The sequence below is a fragment of the Ptychodera flava genome, chromosome 2 (genome assembly GCF_041260155.1).
Source record: "Ptychodera flava strain L36383 chromosome 2, AS_Pfla_20210202, whole genome shotgun sequence".
NCBI classification, from domain to species: Eukaryota; Metazoa; Hemichordata; class Enteropneusta; family Ptychoderidae; genus Ptychodera; species Ptychodera flava.
This window is the reverse complement of record NC_091929.1, coordinates 49395483-49420142: the sequence shown is the minus strand read 5'-3', so window position 1 is coordinate 49420142 and position 24660 is coordinate 49395483. Positions and strand designations below refer to the sequence as shown.

Below are 24660 nucleotides of genomic sequence, written 5' to 3'. Positions count from 1 at the left end.
AATTTGTTTTGTGATACGATCCAATATGGCTGCTGTGCGGCCATTTTGTTACGATTTTTTCGTGTACAGAGCCATAACTCAGGCATAACTCAACTGATTTTATTCAAACTTGGTAAAAGGACATTGACCTGTGTCATGCACATGCACATTGATTTGTTTTGTGATACGATCCAATATGGCCGCCGTGTGGCCATTTTATTACATTTTTTCATATCCAGAACCATAACTCAGACATGTATCAAGCGAATTTATTCAAAGTTGGTACAAGGAGATTGACCAATGTCATACATATGTACATTAATTTGTTTTGTGATACGATCCAATATGGCTGCTGTGCGGCCATTTTGTTATGATTTTTTCATGTACAAGCCATAGCTCAGGCATATCTCAACCAATTTTAATCAAATTTGCTACAAGGACATTGACCTATGTCATACATATGCACATTTATTTGTTTTGTGATACGATCAAATACGGCCACCGTGTGGCCATTTTATTACGATTTTTTCATGTCCTGAACTACAACTCAGACATGTATCAAGCAATTTTATTCAAAAGTATTTTTATCACAGACCTAATGAAGAGGACTTTATCCTCTCTGAGGACCTGTAATCAAAGTACCCATTAACAAGTGGGGACTGTGTCATCAACGATGACTTGTTCTCTCCATAACACAGCAGAGCTCTGTCAACTGTTGAGTCGCTTGTTTTTTCAAAACGGCTGGTCAGACAGCTTTAATGTTTGGTTTACATGTCCTTAGGATGACCTTAGTGAGATAATTTCATAGAGTCAGGAAATACTTAATTTTGCATCCATGTCTATAGTAGCTTCAGGGACTTTGGCCCTATGTTTTGGTTAATCTCACTTTTGACACCTCTTTGACACTCTAAGAATCTAAAAATGCATTTACAGTAGCAGTCACTCCCTCTGAATGCCAGCACCGCCTTGTCAAACTTTCCTGAAAAACAGCAAATAATGACTTTCCCTTTTCAAACATTATTAAAAGCTAGGGGACCTCTACCATAGTTAATACACTGAGGACTCCCCAACTTCTTCTTATTTGGTCAGTTTTTCAGAAGTTTTAACAGGCTATAACTCTGCAATGCCTTTGTGCCCAAATGTCTAGTTTTTTTTATTCCACAGAGAATGTTGACTACTTTTATATTTTAATAGTTTTGTTGAAATTCATAACTGACGCTCTAGCCTTTCCAACCACCTTAACCCTTTGAACCCTGTAATTTTCTCCCTCCAAAACTTCAGTGCAAAATTTTACCAATTTTTAAGAATTTTTCTGTAATTTTTTGATAATTTTGGACCAAATGGACATCAAATTTTATTGGCTACAGTTTTAGCTCAAAATTATGGCAAACATCTGAGAAACGTTGACTGTGGTTTGTTTTATAAAGGGGACAAAAATAGACTTTGGCGGTTAAAGGGTTAATTCTTATGTTGGATTATCAGATACATGTGCGGCTTTTTATCGATAACTGTTTTCCCTTGTGCTAACAACTCTTTTTACATACCGGGTATAATGTGAAATTTTGTCTTGTCAATTCTCATTGGTCAGAAATCAAAGAAGAGGACGCAAGACGCAGTACAAGTTGACAAAAGCAAGAGATCTTGCCCTGGAACTGAGGCTGACAACTCAAAGAAGACAAATCATAAACCTGGGACAGACTCTTGCTCCACAAATGATCAGTCCAAGGTACACACAGGTCAAATGGTGAGTTTAACCCTTTCACCACCATGGTTTGTCCCAAAACCATTGTTTTCTATGGTAAATTAAAGTTGGACCTGTATACAGGGAACTGGGGGTGAAAGGGTTAAACCCCCTCTCCCTTAAGGTAGTATGTGCCTCAAAAGTGATAGACTTAAACTTTTGCTCAAACTTTCCTTAAGGAATCTTTCAACTATTTTCTTTCAAAATCAAGAATAAAAATCGGGGGTCACCGTGCAAGTTTTGGTACTACAGAAACAAATTACCCAAGATTTACCAATATTAGAAATTCAAAATGGCCGCCATCCCTTAACCCTTTCATCACCATGGTTTGTCCTAAATCCATTGGACCTGTATACAGGGAACTGGGGGTGAAAGGGTTAAGGTATGGAGAAAAATAAAATTTTCGAATTTCGAAAAACTAAGCTGGTGAAAAGTTTTCTTTCACCAAGAGCTTTAAAATGAACCACCACAAGTGTTATATCATTGAAGAATTGTAGAAGTTTGAGAGTCCAAATATCTGTCCCCGAGGCGCGTTCTACCTTAAAAGAAAACATGCAAAGTTATGATTCAAAGGAATGGCGTTGAGCAGTTACTTTACGGCCAATTTCAAATTAGGTCAAAGAAAGTACGTTCTTTGTTTTTTGTCCACTTGCACATAGATTTTCGGAGAACTTCAGGAAAACCAAAAAAAGACAAATTTGACTACACGAACCCCAAATACCGTATTTTCAATATTCTGTTGCAAAACCATGCCAAGACTTTCCTCAGTGGCAAATACTTCTTTACTTATCATAAGTCATATAGGCATATAGAAACCATGTGCTGAGATAAAATGGCACACTTACAGGCGGTACGTCAGTTTACTGTACATTTGCTGATACATGTATGTGCATGCTGCTGTAATATCTCTGCTATGTTTTTTATCCTGTGAAAATTTTGTGTGTTTTTATAACCGCTTACTGGCCTACCAGTTAGCATTGTGAGTGAACGCAAAACAATTATGACGGGAGTCATGTAGTTACGTTAGCATACACAGAAGTCCAACATATTTTGAGCTCAGCTGTAGATTACGTTTGAGAGGGCATGAGCTTTAATGCTTATGTATTTATTTATTTATTTATTTAGTGGATTGGTGTAAAGTTATATTTGTATTTTATATTTGTCCTTTATTTGTGATTTTGAAATTACATCTTAGAAGATACTGTCAAGTGTCTAAACATCTCTTTTGAGAAAACCTTTAAAAGTTGGTAGATCTTATAATTGTTAAAAGCGATGCAGTAACTTACATTGAAAACTTTAATGAATTCCCTTTTGGAATGGATTTACTATTATCTTGATATATTCAACTTTTTATATTGACAGAAGAAGGATAATTTTGCCATAGCGAGCACTGCGACTGACAACAGACGAACAAACCAAAGTCCAACCATTGCGGACGTTGTGTACCAAAAACCAAATTACAAGGCCAGGCTTTCCAGGGCTGAAATAGAGGCATTTGAATATATTATGGAAGTATTCTCACCCATGGATGAGCAAACGAGAGATGACCCACCCGTACCAGTACAGATAATAGCAAACCTGCAATCAACAGAAGAGCCAACCCAAGACAAGCAATCTAACCACTTCACAGAAAACCAGCCAGTGGCAGTGACAGATGGCCCACCTGTACCAATAGCTTTGTCAGAAAATCCGCAACTGATCCAAGACGCGCCCTTTCAAAATCTTCCAATAGAGGGCTCAGAAAACACGGGGCCAGTGCCGCAACAGTCATGGTTTAATTTGATGAACCGAGTCGCAAACTCCCTCGAAGCATTTATCGAGATAAACCGGAATAGGTGTAAGTGTGCAACTGGAACACGTCAAGAAGTGTGTCCTCCAATGCGTCCGTATGAACACATACATGAGAGACCACAACCATCAACTCAGCAGCAACACCAAGTCCTACCATGGCAGCAGCACATGCAGCAACAACCAATGCAATGCCAGGCAGGGTTGGCACAGTATCCCAGACAACGCCAAAAACACCAGTCACAGCGACAGCAACATCAACACATGGATGAGTACCAGAACAGAAATGACTGTACGTCATACCAGCCGCAACAACAGGAAGAACAAAACGCAAGTGACACAAACAGCGAAAACAGTCTTTCTCAACTACCACCCATCCCAAAGTCTGACAGGTACAGTGATGAAAGTGAAGATTGCCAACAGAACCACACATGTCAGCGAAACCAGCCACTACCGCGACAGCTACAGCAACATCCACGTATCGACAAGTCCCAGAATAGAAATGGCTGTATCTCACACCGTCCACAGTTAAACAACGAAGATCAACAAACGAACATTCTGTATTATCTGGCTACAATCAGATACATGCAGCAACATGGGCAATATCAACAGCAACAAAAAAAACAACAACAAAACCTTCAACAACAGGAAGAACAAAACAAAAATGACACAAACAGTGAAGATAGTATTCCGCCATTCCCACCAACCAAAACTTTTGACCAGTACAGCGACGGAAGTGATGATTGTCAACAAAATCCTACACAGCCTCAACAATACCAGTCACTACCAAGACAGTCACAGCAACACCCATGCCCAGACTGTGCACATCAAAATGACAGCAGATCTCAGGGACAATTACCGGTAGAGCGTCGACATCCTGGACAGCTTGCAATTAATGACCCTCATCACAAACAAAACAACAATATCCGTCAGAGCATTTCCAACAACACAGTCCAACAAGAGCGGCAACACACAGGTTTGGTTGGAGGAGAGGTGACTCTATCAATGAGGCAAGAGTGCCGTCTGACAGCCGACAAACCCCACCACATGGTGAAACAGCTTGTGTGGAAACTGTTCTCTAAAGAGGAAAGACTGGGAAAGTGTGTTAAGGGTTCAGATAAGAAGAACAATGCAAAGGAGGTATTATGTCCCCAGCGCATGGGTGCAATTAAACGTGCAGTTCTAATGGATTTTGCTGTTTCACCCTCTGAGGCAGATAGGGTATGGAAAACACAAGTAGTCGAAAGTGTCAACAAGTCTTTAAGGTCTGAACTTAGTCAGTGGAAGAAAAGGAGAATGCAGCAGCGTGCCCCAAAAATGTAAATACACATTGAAAGAGACTCAAAGAGTGTGGCTTCAACCTCCTACAACTCAAAGTAGAGATCACTTGTTAATTCATAACGATGGCTCACACCATTTCTATCCTTCAAAGTTGCGACAATGATCAAAAGAGACTCAGCCACTGTTAAGTCTTTCTTCATCAATTATTTCTTTAAAGTGACAAAGTCGGCCATATTTCATGAATTTTATCTAATGCTAGATACTTTTTATATTGAATGACATGTTGAAAGATACTGAATGAATGGGTGACCATGCATATATTCCACCCTGATTTTAGACATGATACATGAAACAATCATGAAAATGAATTAATGGTCATGACCATTCATTTTTGCAATGATTTCATTTGATTTGTCTAAAACAGGGGTTGAATATATGTATGGTCACCTATTTATTCAGTATCTTTCAACATGTCAAACAATATAAAAAGTATCTTGCATCAAACAAATGAAAAATGGCCGACTTTGTCACTTTAAGTTTCTGAGTCATACGAACGAAAATGAGTGAAAATTTTAGACAGAAAAATTAAACATAGGGGTGTGCAGCAGCCATGTTACAACTCACTATATACAGAGCTTTGTTCACATGGCGTTCTATCACTGCTACTATGTACGTGAACAAGCTTCAACCATAGTAAGGCTTCTGTCTATGCTGCAACCCAGCTCAAGACGATAAGGCCAGACTATAACTTTGTTTATGCAAATTGTGCAGAAGACAGTGCAGGTGAATTTTTGCAACAAAGTATTTGATGTCTGAACTGATGTAATTGAATGACAGGCACAGGAAATGCTAGCCAATGAAAATGCATTTTCATTGAATTTGGATCATAATGTATCAATCACAATTGCACACAGATAGCCCATGGTCTATTTTTAGCCATGCATGCTATTAATATGACTAGATACTGAGTGAAAATTGTTCTTGTCATGGCAACTATCAAAATTTGCAGGCAGCCTCTGCACGTGAAACTGTTGTCAATAGGTCACTAAACTTTTTCAGTGTTGCGTTTGCATATATTATCCAGTATACAGGTTTTCCGTAGGTACTGGCACTGCAAGTATTCACAGCAAATGACTTGGAAATGTACTTCACGAGCGGCATTTTGAAAAATAGATCTTTTATTGTCTGGTTGATAAAAATATTCACAGACAAAAAAGAAATGAATGGGCTACATTGGGCTACCAACCTCAGAAAATGGTATCAACCAAGTGAACTACCATGGAAAAAGTTAATTTTGAAATGTGAAATATGTTATTGTATTACATTTTTGTAAACGTAAATAAATAAGCCAATTTATTTTGATTCTTTCCCAATATTAGTGTTTTTCTTGGTGCAAAGTTACTAGTTTATAAAACTGATGATCCTTAGCCTTTACAATCTCAGAAAAATGAAACTATTGATTTAACAAGAAACTTGATTGTGATGCTACATTTAATCTTTCATAACTCTGTAGCTCCATATCCACCGAGTATACTATGCCATGTGCATACCTTGGAAATGCTTCCGTGGCGGTATCGGCAGTGAAGATTACCTAAAATCCAATAACTAAATCATTTCATCAACATTTTTAAATTGCATTTGAACTTTGCAGTTATAAATAACGAAAAACTTTGAACGAGGACATGATTAAAATGTAAATCATAGCTTTTGAAGATTATTTAATTTTCGTTGTGTTGCCAACCAAATCTCGTGTGTATATGTTTTGTACTGAAACTACCACACCGATTTGATTAGAGGAATGGTTGCCATGGAAATACTTGGTGTAGGTTATTTTCACTGTTATTCCTTCATCAGAATTTTGCTTTGAATTTCGGGGGATGCAACAGCGGCTTTCAGACCGACGTGACGTGTCTGACCTCGTGTCCGTCTTATCCGCATTTTTTGCCATTTCCATCGCCGTTATTGTAACACAACTTACGTTAGAACTCTTTGAAGGTGTGGAGGACAAGCATCCACCGTTTCTGTGATGGTTTTGCACTTCGGAGGTGAAAAAAACCAGCCCATTTGATCGCCAAAGCCATACCCTTTCTGTGTGCGAGAACGAAGATATTTTGCATAACAATGTCCGACTCAAATCAACAGAGTTCGGTAAGTGAATCTGACTCTTCAAACCCAGATATTGAAGAAAACCAAGATGATGAACAATTTAGTTCCACGAACGAAGCCTTTTATGAGTCAAGCCTGACGAAAACTGCTCTAAGTCAATACGATAAAATACCAAGAGTAAACTGGGTGTCGAAATTTCGAACGATGGTGAACAAAAACGTCGCTGAAATTCACAGATTACGCAACGACCTATTCAGCCTTGCACGTCGAGTTGCAAATTGTCCAGGTGGCACTTTGGCTCGCCGAGTGAACAGAAAAAATGCAAAGCTTACTGTCAGTGATAAATTATTAGAAGATTGCTATGACTTGTGTAGATTTATAGACGAAGGAAACCCGGCAATTATCGCTCCACTTTTAAAACAGTCTTCAGTTTCTGCCAGCCAAGTGACGCCGCAACTTTCTGATGATGAAGAAAAAGATTCTGCTGATGAGGAAATCGACGTTATAAATTTGAAAGACCTTACTGCAACTTTAATGGCAGACGTTTTAGCATTAAAACAACAACATGAAGAGGACATAAGTAAACTCTTTGAAGAGTTGAATAACATTAAAAAGACTTCTAACAAGTTGAGAGCTGATATGGATAACACTATTTCAACGATGACTTCCTTATCAAAAGATGTCGATGCGTTACGTTCACAATCGATGGCTTTTGACACAAACTCCAGGCAACAATTAAAACTCTTGAACCAGCATGTCAAGGGACTTCAATGCGACATGTCAAAACAACTGGATATAAATGAACAACTTGGTTCAAAAATGAAGAGTTTGGAAAAGAATCTGAGGACGAATAAACGACTTTCAAGATCTGATTCAAATTCGAACGGTATTAATCCGACGATCTCATCATCTCGGACTCCTGTAAGTAGCTCTGCTTCCAGCTCAGTGATAACGTCTAATTCTGCAAGTATCAAGGACAAAAACAACGCACCACAACCGGTCATTATTTCCCCTTCAAACTCTAATGATCGACTGCCTGAACAAAATGACTCCGTAATGTTCACTGAATCTCCGGGTACTGAACTCTCTCATGAATGCGAACTAGTCTCCACGCCAAGCCTAGCAAATCCTACTGCTGATGAATTATCATCATTATCATCATCATCATCACGCTTTTTTTCTGCCGAGACATCAGTCTCTGCGAAGCCTAACTCCCCAAAACTGTGGACAGACATTGTAACTACAGGATTAGCGCCATCAACAACAGTTTCTTCCAATTCAACATCTTCAAACCGACAACCACATATAGCACCAGCTGCGCTTCCTAGTGAAATATGTGCTGAAAATTTGACTTTGTCTGAAAAGCCCAACTTCAGTGCGAACTCTGCAAACTCTCCGCGAGTTGCTGGCGAAACAACAGAGTATTGTACTGCATTAGATAAAGACAATGAAACGTTTGATTTTGAAGGTGTTGCTTTTTCCTTTCGACCCAAAGTGAAAAGGTTGTACGTTGGTGGTATCAAAGAGGGTACTACACGCGACCAGATTGAGCGTCATCTCAATAAAAACAATGTCCGCTGTACGTCAATTAGACTCATCACAAGTAAAAGGCGTGGTGCCATAGCTGCCAAAATAAATGTGACTACCGATCACATTCAACGTGTCTTACGCCAAGGATTTTGGCCGCCAAATGTGCTATGCCGACTATGGATGGGTGAACAGAAATTCTCTGAACACATTAAGCATCTACAATCCACAAGACGCCAACCTGAAACCACCAATTCATGAAATTTAGCTATTGACCTTTTCCATTTTAAAGCTTGTTCTTGTATGCTTATTGTCTACGCTCCAGACTCATAATTCTGCTGAAATTCTAAGACTCGCATGCTGGAATGTCAGAGGTGTGATGTCTACCGTCCCCTACCTAGTCCAACTTCTTAATGAAACTGACATCTGCGCTGTGAGTGAACATTGGCTTTTCCCACATTCATTGCACTTCCTTGATTTGATTGACAATGATTTCGCTTCCTTTGGTGTGACAGACAGGACGTACGATCTCAACCCCTGTAACTTTTCAGCTCGAGGTCAAGGAGGTGTGGCGTTCCTTTACCGGAAAACACTACGCCCGCAGATCGAACTTATTGACTTGAACGATGACCGCGTTATTGGCTTGAAACTGGACTGTAAAAATAATCAATCTATCTTTCTTTTTGCTTTGTATTTACCGCCTGTCAACTACACAGTAGACTCATACGTGGAATATGTTAATTTACTGGAAGACTTGTATAATACATATACACCTGTCGGCCACGTGATTTTCTTGGGAGACTTTAATGCAAGTCTAGCAGGACCACGTCGACATGTAAATCCTGTCACAACGAGAGAGCATTCTCTTCAGCAGTTTGCCGATTCTTGCAACCTTCAACCAGTCAACCTATTTAACATTTGCAATGGTCCAGTTGAAACTTTTTGTTCCTCAGATGGCTTGCATCGATCGACAATTGACTATATATTGATTCCAGAGAGTATAGCTGACAATGTTACCAAGTGTCAAGTACTAGATGATGATGCATTGAACTTATCAGATCACTACCCAGTTGTGTGCAATTTAAAACTCTCCGTCGCTACTTTCCATTTGTTGCCTGATCGATCACGCTTAGCGTGGTCTAAAGTTAACGATGGTGTCATCAGGCAAACATACAGTCACTCACTCTCCCACAAACTAAAGTTGCTTTCTCTTGACAGAAAACCATTAGTTTGTCCAGCCGAAATTGAACAAGTCACGAATTCCCTTATTAATGTTCTACGTGAAACCGCCTGTGAACATATTCCATCATCTCGTTTCAAACCTTTCTTAAACCATATGGTCAGAACTTCGTAAAACATGGGAATGCCGCAAGAAGTGGATTGAAGCTGGTAGACCCAGAGGACACCAGCATGATACGTATCGTCTTTACAAGGAATCAAAACGAGTATTCAGAAACCAGCTTCGTGAAAAAAAGGGAAGAGGAAAGGAAACAGTATGATTTCGTTGAAACTGCAATGGAATTTGACCAAGGAAGTTTTTGGCGATATATAAACACTCGACGGAAAAACAAAGGTGATACCTTTCCTGTTCTTAAGGTAGATAATCTGAAAATTTGTGATCCTGACAAAGTAGCTGACGCGTTTGCTAAAGTCTTCCAACAACTGTACGAGCCATTGGAAGATAACACTTTCTCTAGCATTTTTAAATTAACAATCGACAACAACATTAACTTACTAGTTACCGAGAGTTATTTGAATCGGGAACAGATTGTGTCTACTCCTTTCACTAACGAAGAAATCTCGTGTGCCGTAAGGAAATTAAAACGCAAAAAAGCTGGTGGTCCAGATTCAATCACTTATGAGCATATTATATTTGGTGGGCCAGTTCTCATCAATTGTCTTACGCATTTATTTAATGCAATGGTTGATGTAGAGTATTCTCCATATGCCTTTAAATCAGCATACCTAGTACCAGTATTTAAAGGTGGCAACAAAGACAAATTCAATGTTAACAACTATAGAGGTATTTCTTTACTGCCATCTCTACAAAAACTCTTCGAACTGTGTATTTTTCAACGCCTACAGCCATGGCTATCCAGTTTTCACATCCCTCACCCACTCCAAGCGGGATATCAACCAGGGCAAAGCAACGTCACAACGGCTTTCGGCATCCAAGAGACTATCAACTATCACATTGAACGTCGTAATAAAGTCTTCATGTGCAGCTTAGATATACACAAAGCCTTTGACACAATTTGGTGGAATGGACTTTTTACGAAACTTTATAGACTGGGCATAAATTCAAAACTTTGGAGGTTCCTACGCACAATGTTCCACGGCCAAAATTGCCGAATCGCCCATTGGCAGATATACTTCGAAAGATTTTCCAATATTTCAGGGAATCAGACAGGGAAGTGTACTTTCTACAGTGCTCTTCCTTGTTTATATTAACGATTTATTTAACGAACTAGAATCTAATGAAATTGGCTGCTTTGTTGGATCATCGTTTGCTGGTGCACCCGCACTAGCAGATGACATATCAATTCTTGCACCTACCCTGTCTAGCTGTCAAAAACATGTAGATTGTGTCAGTGAATTCTGCTCACTATGGAGACTAAAACTTTCCACAAGCAAATGCAGCTTAATTGTTTTTGGAGAATCGAACGTTGAGCGCAAATCTAGGCAAACCCATTCAACCTTACTCCTGAACAATACAGCAGTCACCGAAACGGACTCCATTACAATCGTTGGCATGAAATTGACCAGCTCTTTATCTTCAATGGAGAGAACTGTTACTGCCTGTAAAAAAGCTAGAGCAATCATCAACTCTCTTCGTAGCTCGGGTATCGGCCCAAACGGTCTCAACCCTATTATCAGCGCAGATGTTTGGAAAAGGATGTGTATTCCGGCAGTTTTTCATACATGTGAACTTTGGACCATCTCCGACACAGAACTTCTAATGCTCGAAAGATGTCAACGTTATGCAGCAAAGTTGATACAAGGTTTGCCCACGAGAACTTCGTCAGACATTGCTCTAAGCACGCTTGGTTTATATTCCATTGAAGCATATTTAGATCTATGCAAATTAAGATTCTTTGGCACTCTTTGTCGATTGAATAGTACCCTAGTATGCAAGAAAGTTTTCTTAATTCGTCTTTGTGAATTCAAAATTTCTGCCGTTCAAAAACAAAAGGGCTTCATTCCCGATATTGTAAGAATTTTCTCAAAATATGATTTGCTTTGTTTTTTAGATGAATTCTACATTTCCGGCTTCTTTCCATCTAAAGAGATATGGAAATCTATTATTAAGGAAGCTGTTTACCAGAGAGAAAATGACCTTTGGAGAGCAAGGCTTGAACAGAGACAAGACCTTGAATTCTTTCATGCTATTCACGTCAAACTTGAACCACTTTTGTTATATGTTTTTGCTAAAACGTTCTATGAGTACAAAGATATTGTGTTACAAATACTGAGAGTCATTATTGAAACTGAACCTGTACATTGCCAAAAGTGTGATGAAAACACCAAAATCTCTTAGTGCATATTGCCACTACTTGTCCCTTGACAGCGATCCACAGAAACTATTTTTGGTCAAAACTTATTGACAACACCAGTGTAGAATTTACAGTCCATTTACACAATTTGACTGATAAGGACCTTGTTTCAGTTATGCTTGGTAACACTAATATTATTCGCTTATTCCAATTGAGTGAAAGGGAAATTCTTCTCCACGCTGCTATGGAACTATTTCAATCTTGTCTAGAATAGAGCTTCCAGGTACTTTGTATCAAGTGCTAATTTCCTTAATTATTTATTATTAATTTAATTTTTCTCTTTCTGTAAACGTTTTTGTTGATGTAACTCTTCTCATTGAAGGAGGAATAAAGGAACAACAACAACAACAACAACACAGATAGCCCATGGTCTATTTTTAGCCATGCATGCTATTAATATGACTAGATACTGAGTGAAAATTGTTCTTGTCATGGCAACTATCAAAATTTGCAGGCAGCCTCTGGACGCTGTTGTCAATAGGTCACTAAACTTTTTCAGTGTTGCTTTTGCATATATTATCCAGTATACAGGTTTTCCGTAGGTACTGGCACTGCAAGTATTCACAGCAAATGACTTGGAAATGTACTTCACGAGCGGCATTTTGAAAAATAGATCTTTTATTGTCTGGTTGATAAAAATATTCACAGACAAAAAAGAAATGAATGGGCTACATTGGGCTACCAACCTCAGAAAATGGTATCAACCAAGTGAACTACCATGGAAAAAGTTAATTTTGAAATGTGAAATATGTTATTGTATTACATTTTTGTAAACGTAAATAAATAAGCTGATTTATTTTGATTCTTTCCCAATATTAGTGTTTTTCTTGGTGCAAAGTTACTAGTTTATAAAACTGATGATCCTTAGCCTTTACAATCTCAGAAAAATGAAACTATTGATTTAACAAGAAACTTGATTGTGATGCTACATTTAATCTTTCATAACTCTGTAGCTCCATATCCACCGAGTATACTATGCCATGTGCATACCTTGGAAATGCTTCCGTGGCGGTATCGGCAGTGAAGATTACCTAAAATCCAATAACTAAATCATTTCATCAACATTTTTAAATTGCATTTGAACTTTGCAGTTATAAATAACGAAAAACTTTGAACGAGGACATGATTAAAATGTAAATCATAGCTTTTGAAGATTATTTAATTTTCGTTGTGTTGCCAACCAAATCTCGTGTGTATATGTTTTGTACTGAAACTACCACACCGATTTGATTAGAGGAATGGTTGCCATGGAAATACTTGGTGTAGGTTATTTTCACTGTTATTCCTTCATCAGAATTTTGCTTTGAATTTCGTAAAATTTCAAAAGTGATTTCCCTTGTTTCTGATAGCTTGTGTAAACCAACAAAAGTACTTACCTGTACATATCATACGTACGTGCGACGCAGATAGCACGGGGTATCGCATATCACACGCATGTGTACACATATTGAAAGCCAGAATTTTGCAGAAAATTGGCATTTACAGTAGTTTTGTGGGTGAATTTTCATGGGTCACATAGGTAAAAAAGCAGAAAAGACAATTTAAATACCGGTACATGCTCAGGCGTTGCATATACATCGTAACTCTTCATTTTTATCATCCATGGGAATATCATTTGTAGAAAAGTGAAATTTTTGGTCAAAATTACTGTAATCCAGGTAATGAATTTACCCCCATTATATTTGAAAAGCTGTAGAAAAGTTGTTTTTCTTTGCTGACGTGCTTTGGTTGCACTTTTTAAGCATCAATGCTCTTTGATAAACATGACATACAGTAGTCACATCATGTACATTGTTGGACGTACGACAGGTACGATGTCGATGCTCATGATTGTCTACGGCGAGTTCCATATTTCCCGGTTCATACCAGTTTTTCGCACGAACAAAACTCGGGGAGTTTAGCTATCGTGACTTAGAAAACAAGGGGTGCCTGTAACGTCCATGTTTAGATCAAGCGTGCATTGCTCTATGTTACGTTTATCTGGGTTTGCTATCGCCGTTACCTTTGTGACCTTTTGACCTTTGATGTAACTGGTGAGTAAAAAGTTTTACAACTATTTAGTAAAAAGTTCGCGGTTTGGACAGTGTCGCCGCAGATTTTTCGGCCCGCCGTTTTCGAATACCAGATCGCAGGATGTCTTTTTGCCCCCCTCACCCCCCCCCCCTTCCGCGTTCTCTGTTCAGTCAAGAAGACGATGGCACACAAATTAGACGCTAAAATTCATGATTTCTACGAAAAATGTGGTTTTTCCGTACTGTCGCGTGTGCCCTGTGCCCCCAGCCAAATTCTATCAACAGGACATATTATCTAATAAAATATTTTGGGACAGAACTTTATAGTACAATGCTTCGAGTCGTAGAAGTAACAGTGCTTATCTGAATTTGCTGATAACATTTTCTATCAGGTAACACTGATTTCGATTTATCTACCGCCGTGTGGGAGGATCGTGGCTTTCGCCGTCGCTATTCCATCAAGTATCCGATGTATCCGCTCGCACGGCTCGTTAGCCAGACAGGAGTCTTCCACTAGCCACGGAGCCGAGACCTTGGCAAGCGAAGATGCGTGTCCCCCGGCACTCACCCCTATTTGGCACTCGTCGAAAGAAATTCGGCGAAATGAAAATCACAAACGTTCGTCAGTTTCAGGTATCCAATGCACCAAGCCATTTTAATTTATTCCAGATACTAATTGGTCCGACAACTATGACATATATACATCAGTGCAAACACAATCTACAGGAACCTCGCTCTCTGGGGTGAGTCACCCCCGATGACATTCAATCCTTGCCAAAAATTAGGGTTTGTTCGGAAAAAAAGACGACCTTTTGGGTAAATCGGGCGAAAATTATTGTATCCAAGATCCTTACTGCTTTAGATACTTAAAAATCGCTTACACTAGCCCAAAATTATTTTGGAGGTATACGAAATGGACGTACACGAAAATTCCTGGTGGCTGAAAATGAAGGCGCACATCATTTATATATGCAGTGTCAGGTCAACACTGACTTAGTTCCGGCTTTTTTTGTAAGGTACTATCATAGCATATTCACAACGTAAAAAATATGTTTTGGGTACGCTAGACAATTCTGTCGACGCATTTCGACTTATGAGTAACTTACAAATAACGTTTTGGGTACGCTAGACAGGGATGCATAGTTTAAGTGCCGCTATTATAGCTCACCGTTTCCCAATAGGGGAATAGCTAACAAGAGGTCGTAGGGATACAGAAACAGTGCACAGTGTCTGAAAGTCTTCTAAAATACCACCGTTTATTCCTTTACACATGGATGTTAGTTGTTACATAATGCCTGGTTTGTATGTACAGTGGTTATTTAGGCCTACATACAATATTACCATCTCATCATCAGTGTTCCTTCCCTGGGAATGGCGTATTTTATCGCCAAGGCTCATATCTAAGGCCGATACCATAAACACCTGAACAAATTCTATTACCTGTTTGATTGCCCACTGTCCGCATCGCTATCGCATATTCTGAGCCTGACCTTTGACCTTTATACTGAATTGACGGCAAAGTGAATGACCTCTGTAACACTGCCAACTTGGAAATGTTCACAAAATCACCACCCAACATTTTTCGAAGACTGATGTACAGATTTTCAATGTTTTTTACCTTGGCCTAAAAATTTGGAGGGGAAAATAGAGCTGTACGTATGCGTAAACTGCCCTCCCACTGGCATATGCAGAAAATACGCCCTCCAACTGAATTAGGAGGCCCACTGCCCTCCAATATCTATGCTCTGCCCAGTCCCCATTCTCCACAATAGTCCTCTGCCTATCGCTTCCAAGTACTGCATCCAAACATAAGGCACAGAGCTATCTTTTCACCAGTCGTGCGTGTGTGGCAACCAAGATCAATGCAAAACTGTACAAAAAAATCTTATCATTTCAACCTTGGACATTGCTCCCCTCTCAGTTAAGCTTCCCTGAAGTTCGATCAACCAAGGAATTTTTCCCCGCCCTTGTACATAATTACATTTTCTCCCCCGCCCACTTACTGCTTTATAAATTAGCCCGCCTGAAGAAAAACTGCGTACAAACAAACACCTTTCTGCACGAACACCTTTATTGGCACATCTCCGTTGGTGGCACCTAACAAGTTAAATCTGGAAGTCTGTAGGTAAGTAAATCCGTAAATTATCAGTAATATAGGGCGGCCCGGTGCATAGTTACCTCTGAAAGACTGGAACTGAGTATCAGTTGTAAAATCTGCAGAGCGTACACGTAGCTCAAATTAGAAAAAGACCACTACAATCTGGAGAGCATAGGTCAAATCTGCAGAGCGTATACTCGTACTGTAGCATATATGCCACCTAGCAAGCCTCTCTTTTTTCTTGAAAAAGATATATTAATTCCAACAAAGTTGGGGAAAAAGAAACAAATCTACATAGCTGTGAATGTGTCGAGTGACTAAAATTAGGGAGCATTTGTTATCGGAAGGGCATCGGTCGAACCACCGTCCCTCCACGGTGGTCGAACTTAAGTTACGAATGAAATACAAAAAGCGGCCTCCCTCCAAATTAAAATTCTCAAATTTGACACCCCCCCAAAAAAAATCCCCCGAATTCATCAATTGTAAAATGTGTCCCCACTTTAATATTCATCTGATTAGATTGCTTGGAACGAGTTTGTCGCGACCAAATGTTACATAATCTATTGTTTCAGCACCCTTCACACCTATGGCTAGACTAGAATGTTTGAGTGGAGTGAACGCAATGATTTGTATTTTGCTTTCATGTGAAACGCGTGAGTAGAGTGGACGCGTTGAGTCGGGTGAACACCCGGAATCACAGACTTGGCTTTCTTTCGGTGAATCCGGCAGAAACTAAGCTTAACTCACCACTGCGAAGACTCATTCGCTAGGAATACCTGGCCTGCGCTACCAAATTCCGAATAGGTTTGTACGAAATAGGAGAGACACAAGAGAAACTGTTATAAATAATTTTATTTTCTAAAAATTCACCGACTAGAACCAAGTCTAACCTATGCCAAGCTGTGGGTCCATAGCTGTGGTGTTTTCGGACGGGATTTCCGCCTTTTACGGGCTGGTTTTGACTTTTCTGATTTTAACCCAGCCACCACATAATCCTAAAAGTCAAAACCAGTTCGTAAAAAGCAGGAATCCCGTCGGAAAACACCACAGCTATGGACCCACGGCTAACAGGAGACTGTGCTCTGCTTGGCACGGCTATGTGTTACAGACTATAGAAGCATACTTTCTCAGCTTCAAGCTTGTAAGCGAAAAGCGCCCCCAATATAGTTTTCTTTCAAAGGTCAAAGGTGAATTGATTGAATGGGCCCGGGATAGCAGCTCGTCGAGAGGTGAGCATTCTACCGACGCTGAAAATGCCATTTCTTGTGTAATTTTCACCTGTGATTACATTTTCGGAATATTTCCACGTCTTTTAAGGGTTTGAGCGACAGGAATCGTGGTATCAAGATGACATCGTTGGGAATAATGAACAACAACAGCACAACTGTTCGGGATCGAGAGCAACACACAACGACTAGTAACAACACCATCTCCAGTGGCAGATATACATGTGACATTCTCTTCAATCCTAAAGGTATTTACTCCACCATGTATGTCAACCCAGTAAAGTAGTCCCCATGGTGGTCTATAGAGTATTACAGAATGTCTCCATTCGGAAAATAATGTAAACTTTCTCTTGGACCCACAGTTACGAGTGTTTCGATACATACTAAGCGGCGGCCCCGTACTCGTAGTGTAGTCCCGGGGGGGGGGGTACTTGCTCTGAGAAGTGGTAGGGGTGTGCGGCCGCACGAAAAAAACCCAGGGCCCATTTTAGACCAAAAATCTCGTTATTTTAAGGACCCCATTTTAGACCTTATGACCTTTGACCCAGGTCAAAAGTCATAGTGTCAAAATTTGCAAAAACGTAATCTGGTAAAAAGCAAGTATTTGCAAGACCGAGTTACCGGCAAAGCCTACCACTATACTGCATTTACGGCTATGTTATTGCTGGTCAGAGCTATGGCCAGTAGTTGGTAAAAATGCACGTTTCACATTGTTGAAGCTATCGTGCTATGGGGAGTTGTATGCCATTGTACATTATAGAACCCAAACGTGTAAGGCAAACGTGCATGACTAAACACTGTAAAAGTCTGCACGTTAGACATTTTAGACACGTTAGGTCCGTACACGTTGGGTTTGCACGATACACGATAGGTTTGCATGATTGGCATGATAGAAATTTGAGTCATGTGGAGAACCTAAAATGACGTACACGTTAGACATTTTAGACACGTTAGGTCCGTACACGTTAGGTTTGCACGATACACGATAGGTTTGCACGATTGGCATGATAGATTTTGACTCATGTGGAGAACCTAAAATGACATGCACGTTAGACATTTTAGACACGTTAGGTCCGTACACGTTAGGTTTGCACGATACACGATAGGTTTGCACGATTGGCATGATAGATTTTGACTCATTTGAGAACCTAAAATGACATGCACGTTAGACATTTTAGACACGTTAGGTCCGTACACGTTAGGTTTGCACCATACACGATAGGTTTGCACGATTGGCATGATAGATTTTGACTCATGATGAAAACCTAAAATGACATGCACGTTAGACATTTTAGACACGTTAGGTCCGTACACGTTAGGTTTGCACGATACACGATAGGTTTGCACGATTGGCATGATAGATTTTGACTCATGTGGAGAACCTAAAATGACATGCACGTTAGACATTTTAGACACGTTAGGTCCGTACAGGTTAGGTCTGCATGATACAAGATAGGTTTGCACGATTGGCATGATAGATTTTGACTCATGATGAAAACCTAAAATGACATGCACGTTAGACATTTTAGACACGTTAGGTCCGTACAGGATAGGTCTGCATGATACAAGATAGGTTTGCACGATTGGCATGATAGAGTTAGACCTTACCGTGTTTGTAGGCCATCACGTGAATCTTGGGACATATCGTATAACGTGCCGACCTAAGATTTACGGAGCTAACGTGTCTAAAATGTCTAACGTGTATGTCATTTTAGGTTGTCCACGAGTCAAAGTCTATCATGCCGATCGTGCAAACTTATCGTGTATCGTACATATACCTAACGAGTACGTATCTAACGTGTCAAAAATGTCTAATGTGTATGTCATTTTAGGGTCTCCAGATAAGTTGAATGGTACAGTCATGATATACACGTTTAGACATTTTAGACACGTTAGGTCCGTACACGTTAGGTTTGCACCATACACGATAGGTTTGCACGATTGGCATGATAGATTTTGACTCATGTTGAGAACCTAAAATGACATACACGTTAGACATTTTAGACACGTTAGGTCCGTACACGTTAGGTTTGCACCATACACGATAGGTTTGCACGATTGGCATGATAGATTTTGACTCATGATGAAAACCTAAAATGACATACACGTTAGACATTTTAGACACGTTAGGTCCGTACAGGTTAGGTCTGCACGATACAAGATAGGTTTGCACGATTGGCATATATTAGAGTTAGAGACATATCGTATAACGTGCCGACCTAAGATTTACGGAGCTAACGTGTCTAAAATGTCTAACGTGTATGTCATTTTAGGTTGTCCACGAGTCAAAGTCTATCATGCCAATCGTGCAAACTTATCGTGTATCGTACATATACCTAACGAGTACGTATCTAACGTGTCTAAAATGTCTAACGTGTATGTCATTTTAGGGTCTCCAGATAAGTTGAATGGTACAGTCATGATATACACGTTAGACATTTTAGACACGTTAGGTCCGTACACGTTAGGTTTGCACGATACACGATAGGTTTGCACGATTGGCATGATAGATTTTGACTCATGATGAAAACCTAAAATGACATGCACGTTAGACATTTTAGACACGTTAGGTCCGTACACGTTAGGCGTGCACGATACACGATAGGTTTGCACGATTGGCTTTTTTGGTCACGTTAGTTCCGACCTAACATGTCAAACATGCACTACTAAAATGTAAAAATGTCTAAAATGAAAAATTCCCGACTTCTGGCCATGGATGGCTGGTCAAGCCATGATTTCCGAAAAACGTTTTTGGAAATACTATGAAATTTGGGTGAAAGAAACTATCTTTCACCCTCACCAAAGTTTTGTCCAGCTTCTGAAATTATCAGTTATCTGCAGTTACGGTCTGACTGGTGGTTTTTAAAATTCCAAACTACAAGAAGCCTCGCCGTTTGTCCATAAGGCAATGCTAGTTTTCCCATGGTCGACCTGTTATGATAGTAGTAGTAGAGCCACTTTGTTTCGATATTTTCTATTGCGCAACATTCTTCCATATATGGAGTTCTGACCAATTAGTGACAGTGTTGTAAAACAAAGTCTATATTTACTTTGGCTAAAGCCAGGTGGTCTCTTTAATGGTTCCCCTGCCACACAAAAAGGTGTCAATGCTTATCAGGTGCAGCTCAAAACCCTGCTTGGAAGACGGGAACTGACAGTTGGAATTTGTTGTGTGGCACTCAAAAATCAACCCCATTTTAGACCCTGGGTTACTGTGAATTGATACCCCCATTTTAGACCAAGTTGCTGAAATACCCACCCCATTGGGCGGCACGTATACATATTGGCAAGTAATGGAAGTGACATCCCCCCGGGAGTGGGAGTGTAGTGGCCGCTGTATCGAAAAACTCGTAAACTGTGCTTGGACCCTAGCTCTGCGTGGCAGGGCTGTGTGTTACGAACCGTAGTTGATAGCGCTTTAAGTGTAATAGAAAGGGGCCCCTTTCTACTACACTAAAAGCGCTATCAACTATTATAGCACTGCCTTCGATCGTCTTACGAGCAGGATACCAGAGATCGACTAGAGTAGTGTAGTGGCTTGTGGATGACAAATGTGAATCTTTATTTCTTCGATAAAGATGCTTACAGAAGAGCCCGCTGATGATAAAAGACTGCTCTATCAACTTAACACCTAACTATATAACTCCTTAACTTAATTACAGATGGAAATTCGATTCAACCCATTACAATAATTCAAGGTAAAACTAAATCAAACAAACTCTAAAAACGATCAGCGGCAAATGAAGTTCAAATCTTAATCAGTGAAACTGTTTCATAAATTACTCTTCCGGAGAAACTCTCGTAAATTAATTAGACACTGGCGAAAACAACAGTTATTATTAGAAACGTCTACCCTTAAACATTCAACTTGTTTATGCAAACATCCGTTTATGCTGACATCATCTTATGCGGACATCTGCAATGAAGAGTATGCGTAAATTAGATGGCACATCTATGCCAAGTTACCATCAACTTTGTGTTGTTTGTCACAGTGTCCAATTAACACATAACTGTTCGAATTCATAAAGTCAGGTTACGTTAAACTCACAAAGTCGCTTCACGTAAGCTGCTAAACTATAATACCCCACTGAAAGTTTTCTGAGAAGCAAATTTCCTCCGTAACACTACTACGGTTGTGCCTGTGCTTGGACCAACAGTTGGACTGCGGCAGCGGCCGTTGGGAGCCGGCATTATTTACGGCCTGGAGGGGGTCAGAGTAATAGGAAAGGGGGAGGGCACTAAAAAAATTGAAAGCTTTTTCTAACTCATTCATAATGGGAATTGTGAAGAATGATGTGCTGTACTGTAGAGCACACTTTTAGAGTTTTCTGTGTATTTGTCAACAAACGGAATTTGGAAGACACAAGTGCTAGACCTTACCAAATGAACTCCAATGGTAAATATCATAAGATATCTCCAGCACCCAGCACTTTGCCTTCATTGCATGTGAGGCTTGAGATACAGTCATGTGTCTGACACATCTACAGTATTACATTTGACCATGATGAATTGTACTGCTATAATATGCAGTCACAATATTTCAATTCTATGTGACTTTAAGCTAAATATGTAAGTGACATGTTCTGTCTTTTCTCAGAATGTTCAGCAATTTGTAAAGCTGCAAGACAATTTGACCAACTATGTGAGTTAGGAAAATCATTTGAAAGTCTTTCAAGCACCCTGTGTCAGAAAAATCGAAACAACACATCATCCATGTCAGGTAAGGTTCTATGTGAGGATTTCATGTGTATTGATACAGCAGTGGTGAGTGTACATCTTTCTTTGAGCCGGCATTTCAGGCTTGCTCACTTCTGCCATACTGGCATATGTATTTGATAGTGCTGTTATGGGATACTTGTTGCATTACATATAAGTACCGGTATATGTAACATTTTGGTGTTTGGGATCAGAGTCAGTTGTGATATCTTCTAGTCATTAGCACTCATATAGTGTTAACAGCCTGAACGGAGGGTACCTAATTAGCATATATTTATGAGGATTACGTTTGAATTCAGACAGCGCCCTCTAGTCAGAGACTGACCGTTAGTAATTTTTCACAGAGATTTTCATCACTGAATTTTGCCGTCTGAGTCATCGTCGGTCAATCGTATCTACTTCGTGGTGATATTGAATACTGTTGGAAAGCATTCGCATGTAATTTTGTTAGAATTTCTATGCTGTCTGGATACAAACTTACAGACATTTAAACTTGACCTGTGAATCGACGTTTCAATCATGGGGGCCTTCACTTCAGATGTACTGAGTATGTGTATGTGCATGTGTTGTGCTTGTGTAAGCATTCTGAACAAAGTTCTAGGGTGTCTTATTTCTGTACACATGATGGGAAACCCTTGAACAACAGCGTAAAACAGCTATTTGTTTGACTCAATCAAAATTGATAACAAAACTACTTCTGGATCAGTCTTGCAGATCAAATTTGGCAAAACGAAAATGTGGTTTTAGATGTTTTCTTTGCACTTTTTTTATCTCTAATCTTCTTGTACATATTTAAGGTGGAGCCGCATGTTGCCAACACGATTTTTTTCAAAGCTTTATTTCTCACCAAAGATGACAAGGAAACCCCTTCATACCAGTGTTCTCCCTAGGCCATTTTAGCGTAGCGGTCCCGCTACGCTTTAGCCTCTCCCCGCTATGCTTTGATTCTCCCCGCTACGCTTTAAAATATTCCCGCCATCCTTTAGTTCACACACCGTCGGCCGTCCGGACGGTGGTACACACGCTCTGCGTAGCTTAGCAGCTGTTGCGTGCATTGTCTACACATTTGCGCTCTCTGCAACTTTCAACGTGGTGAAAGAGTGGAAGGTGTGAAGTATGGTATGCATCAGATAAGTTGTCCGGAAGTGTTGAGAGGAACGTTAAAACAATAGAAGAATTGGCTGGGTTGTTCACAAGTTTTCATTCTACAACTACTAGTAGCCTATTACGACTAACAAAGACCTTTACAGTCGTTGGGTCGGTACATACATCGGCGACAAGTATTCACAGAGTTAGCACTAGCAGGGCCTTTGATCACTCTCCAATGCTTTGATCAACGAAATGGGCCGCAAAAGAAACAAGAGAAGCAGTTGACTGGTGAGGATGATTGTGATTTTACAACGATGATCGTTCTTTGGACCGAGTACGATCACGATCGCGTTCACACTGCATTCCAATATGGCGGCGGGCATGTTGGCCACATTGTTTATAACCTGTCGACATTGATCGTGGCGTCACATGTGGTTCCACTCTGACACGTTCTCTGAAAGATTTATACCTGATTTTCGAGTGATTCTAGTCATACTTAGTTCATGTCTTCTAATCATGTTGGTGAGATTTATAAAATCAATAATCGAACGATGATGTTCAGTGACAGTGGTATTTACGCAGGGGGAGGGGGGCGCTGGTTGAAATCGATCCCCGTGATGAAAAATTATTCGTGGTGTTTGTCGTTCAAAACCGATATAAACTCAATTACATTTGAATGGTGTACAGCCTTGTGAATTTTCCTCTTCGTTGGCAATTTTTGACAATTTTATTTGCAATATATGTATTAATGAAACTCCAAACAGACGAACCATTTCTTGCTTTCAATCTGAACTTGCTGTTACTGTTTGAATCTTCTGTTTTATTAACCCTTTTCCTGCCAAGTCCATATTTCACCACCAGGTCAAGATGATTAAAATTAATGAAACACAACGTATTCCATATGATGTATTTTAACATACTACTGTACATTTGAAGGCTGTTGAAAACATAATACTGTAAAGTTGATTATTTTTGGACAAAAGATGCTATAACATACCAAGCCAAGTGGGTGAAAATCAGTGTGCGAAATTAACGTCGGTCCGACGGTCCGAGACCGACAGATTTCTCGTCGGGCCGAAAGTTTTTAGCAACATGTCGGTCCTTATGACCGACAGAAATTAAGAATAAATGATGAAAATTTCTCCGTCAAGACCTGGAACAGATGCAGATGATGACTGACTCTGATTTACGAAGAGTCTAATCCCTCCGATCGACGCGCATAGCATGGTGCAGCTGATTACATTCAGGTCAGTATGGATTATGTCCGTGCATGCAGATTCTAGCAATCGAATGAATTGATTTTGGTGCAACAATGCGATACAATATTATAATAATACTCGTCTAGTGAGTGTAACCCTCTTAATGTTAGCATATCTGTGTCATATGACAACAACACCCAGTATCACTTCACTAGTTCCACACTTTAAGTGTTCGGAATTTACATGTACACAAATGTACATAAATGTACATAATACAGCCCTTCGTTTTATCAAACTGACTCCGATCCGTTTTCTTTGCTTTGATTTTCCATCGAAGCGTTCAA

General features: G+C 39.8%; 1 protein-coding gene across 12 annotated transcripts in view; it reads left to right on the top strand.

The window, feature by feature from the left end:
• LOC139122881 (zinc finger protein 493-like) overlaps positions 1–24660 on the top strand; it is a 127813-nt gene that overhangs the window by 89538 nt on the left and 13615 nt on the right. For 6 of the 12 annotated variants that reach the window (XM_070688758.1, XM_070688764.1, XM_070688772.1 and 3 more), the window contains 2 exons: positions 1568–1723; positions 3083–6151. The exons of 2 other annotated variants lie outside the window; for them this stretch is intronic. In XM_070688758.1, coding sequence (XP_070544859.1) covers positions 1568–1723; positions 3083–4831 — 1905 coding nt within the window. In that variant the 3' untranslated portion in view covers positions 4832–6151. Of the gene's footprint in view, positions 1–1567; positions 1724–3082; positions 6152–15914; positions 16114–17263; positions 17316–17403; positions 17561–21909; positions 22033–24660 lie in introns of those variants that run through there. 4 more of the 12 variants (XM_070688731.1, XM_070688740.1, XM_070688794.1 and 1 more) reach the window with 4 other exon arrangements.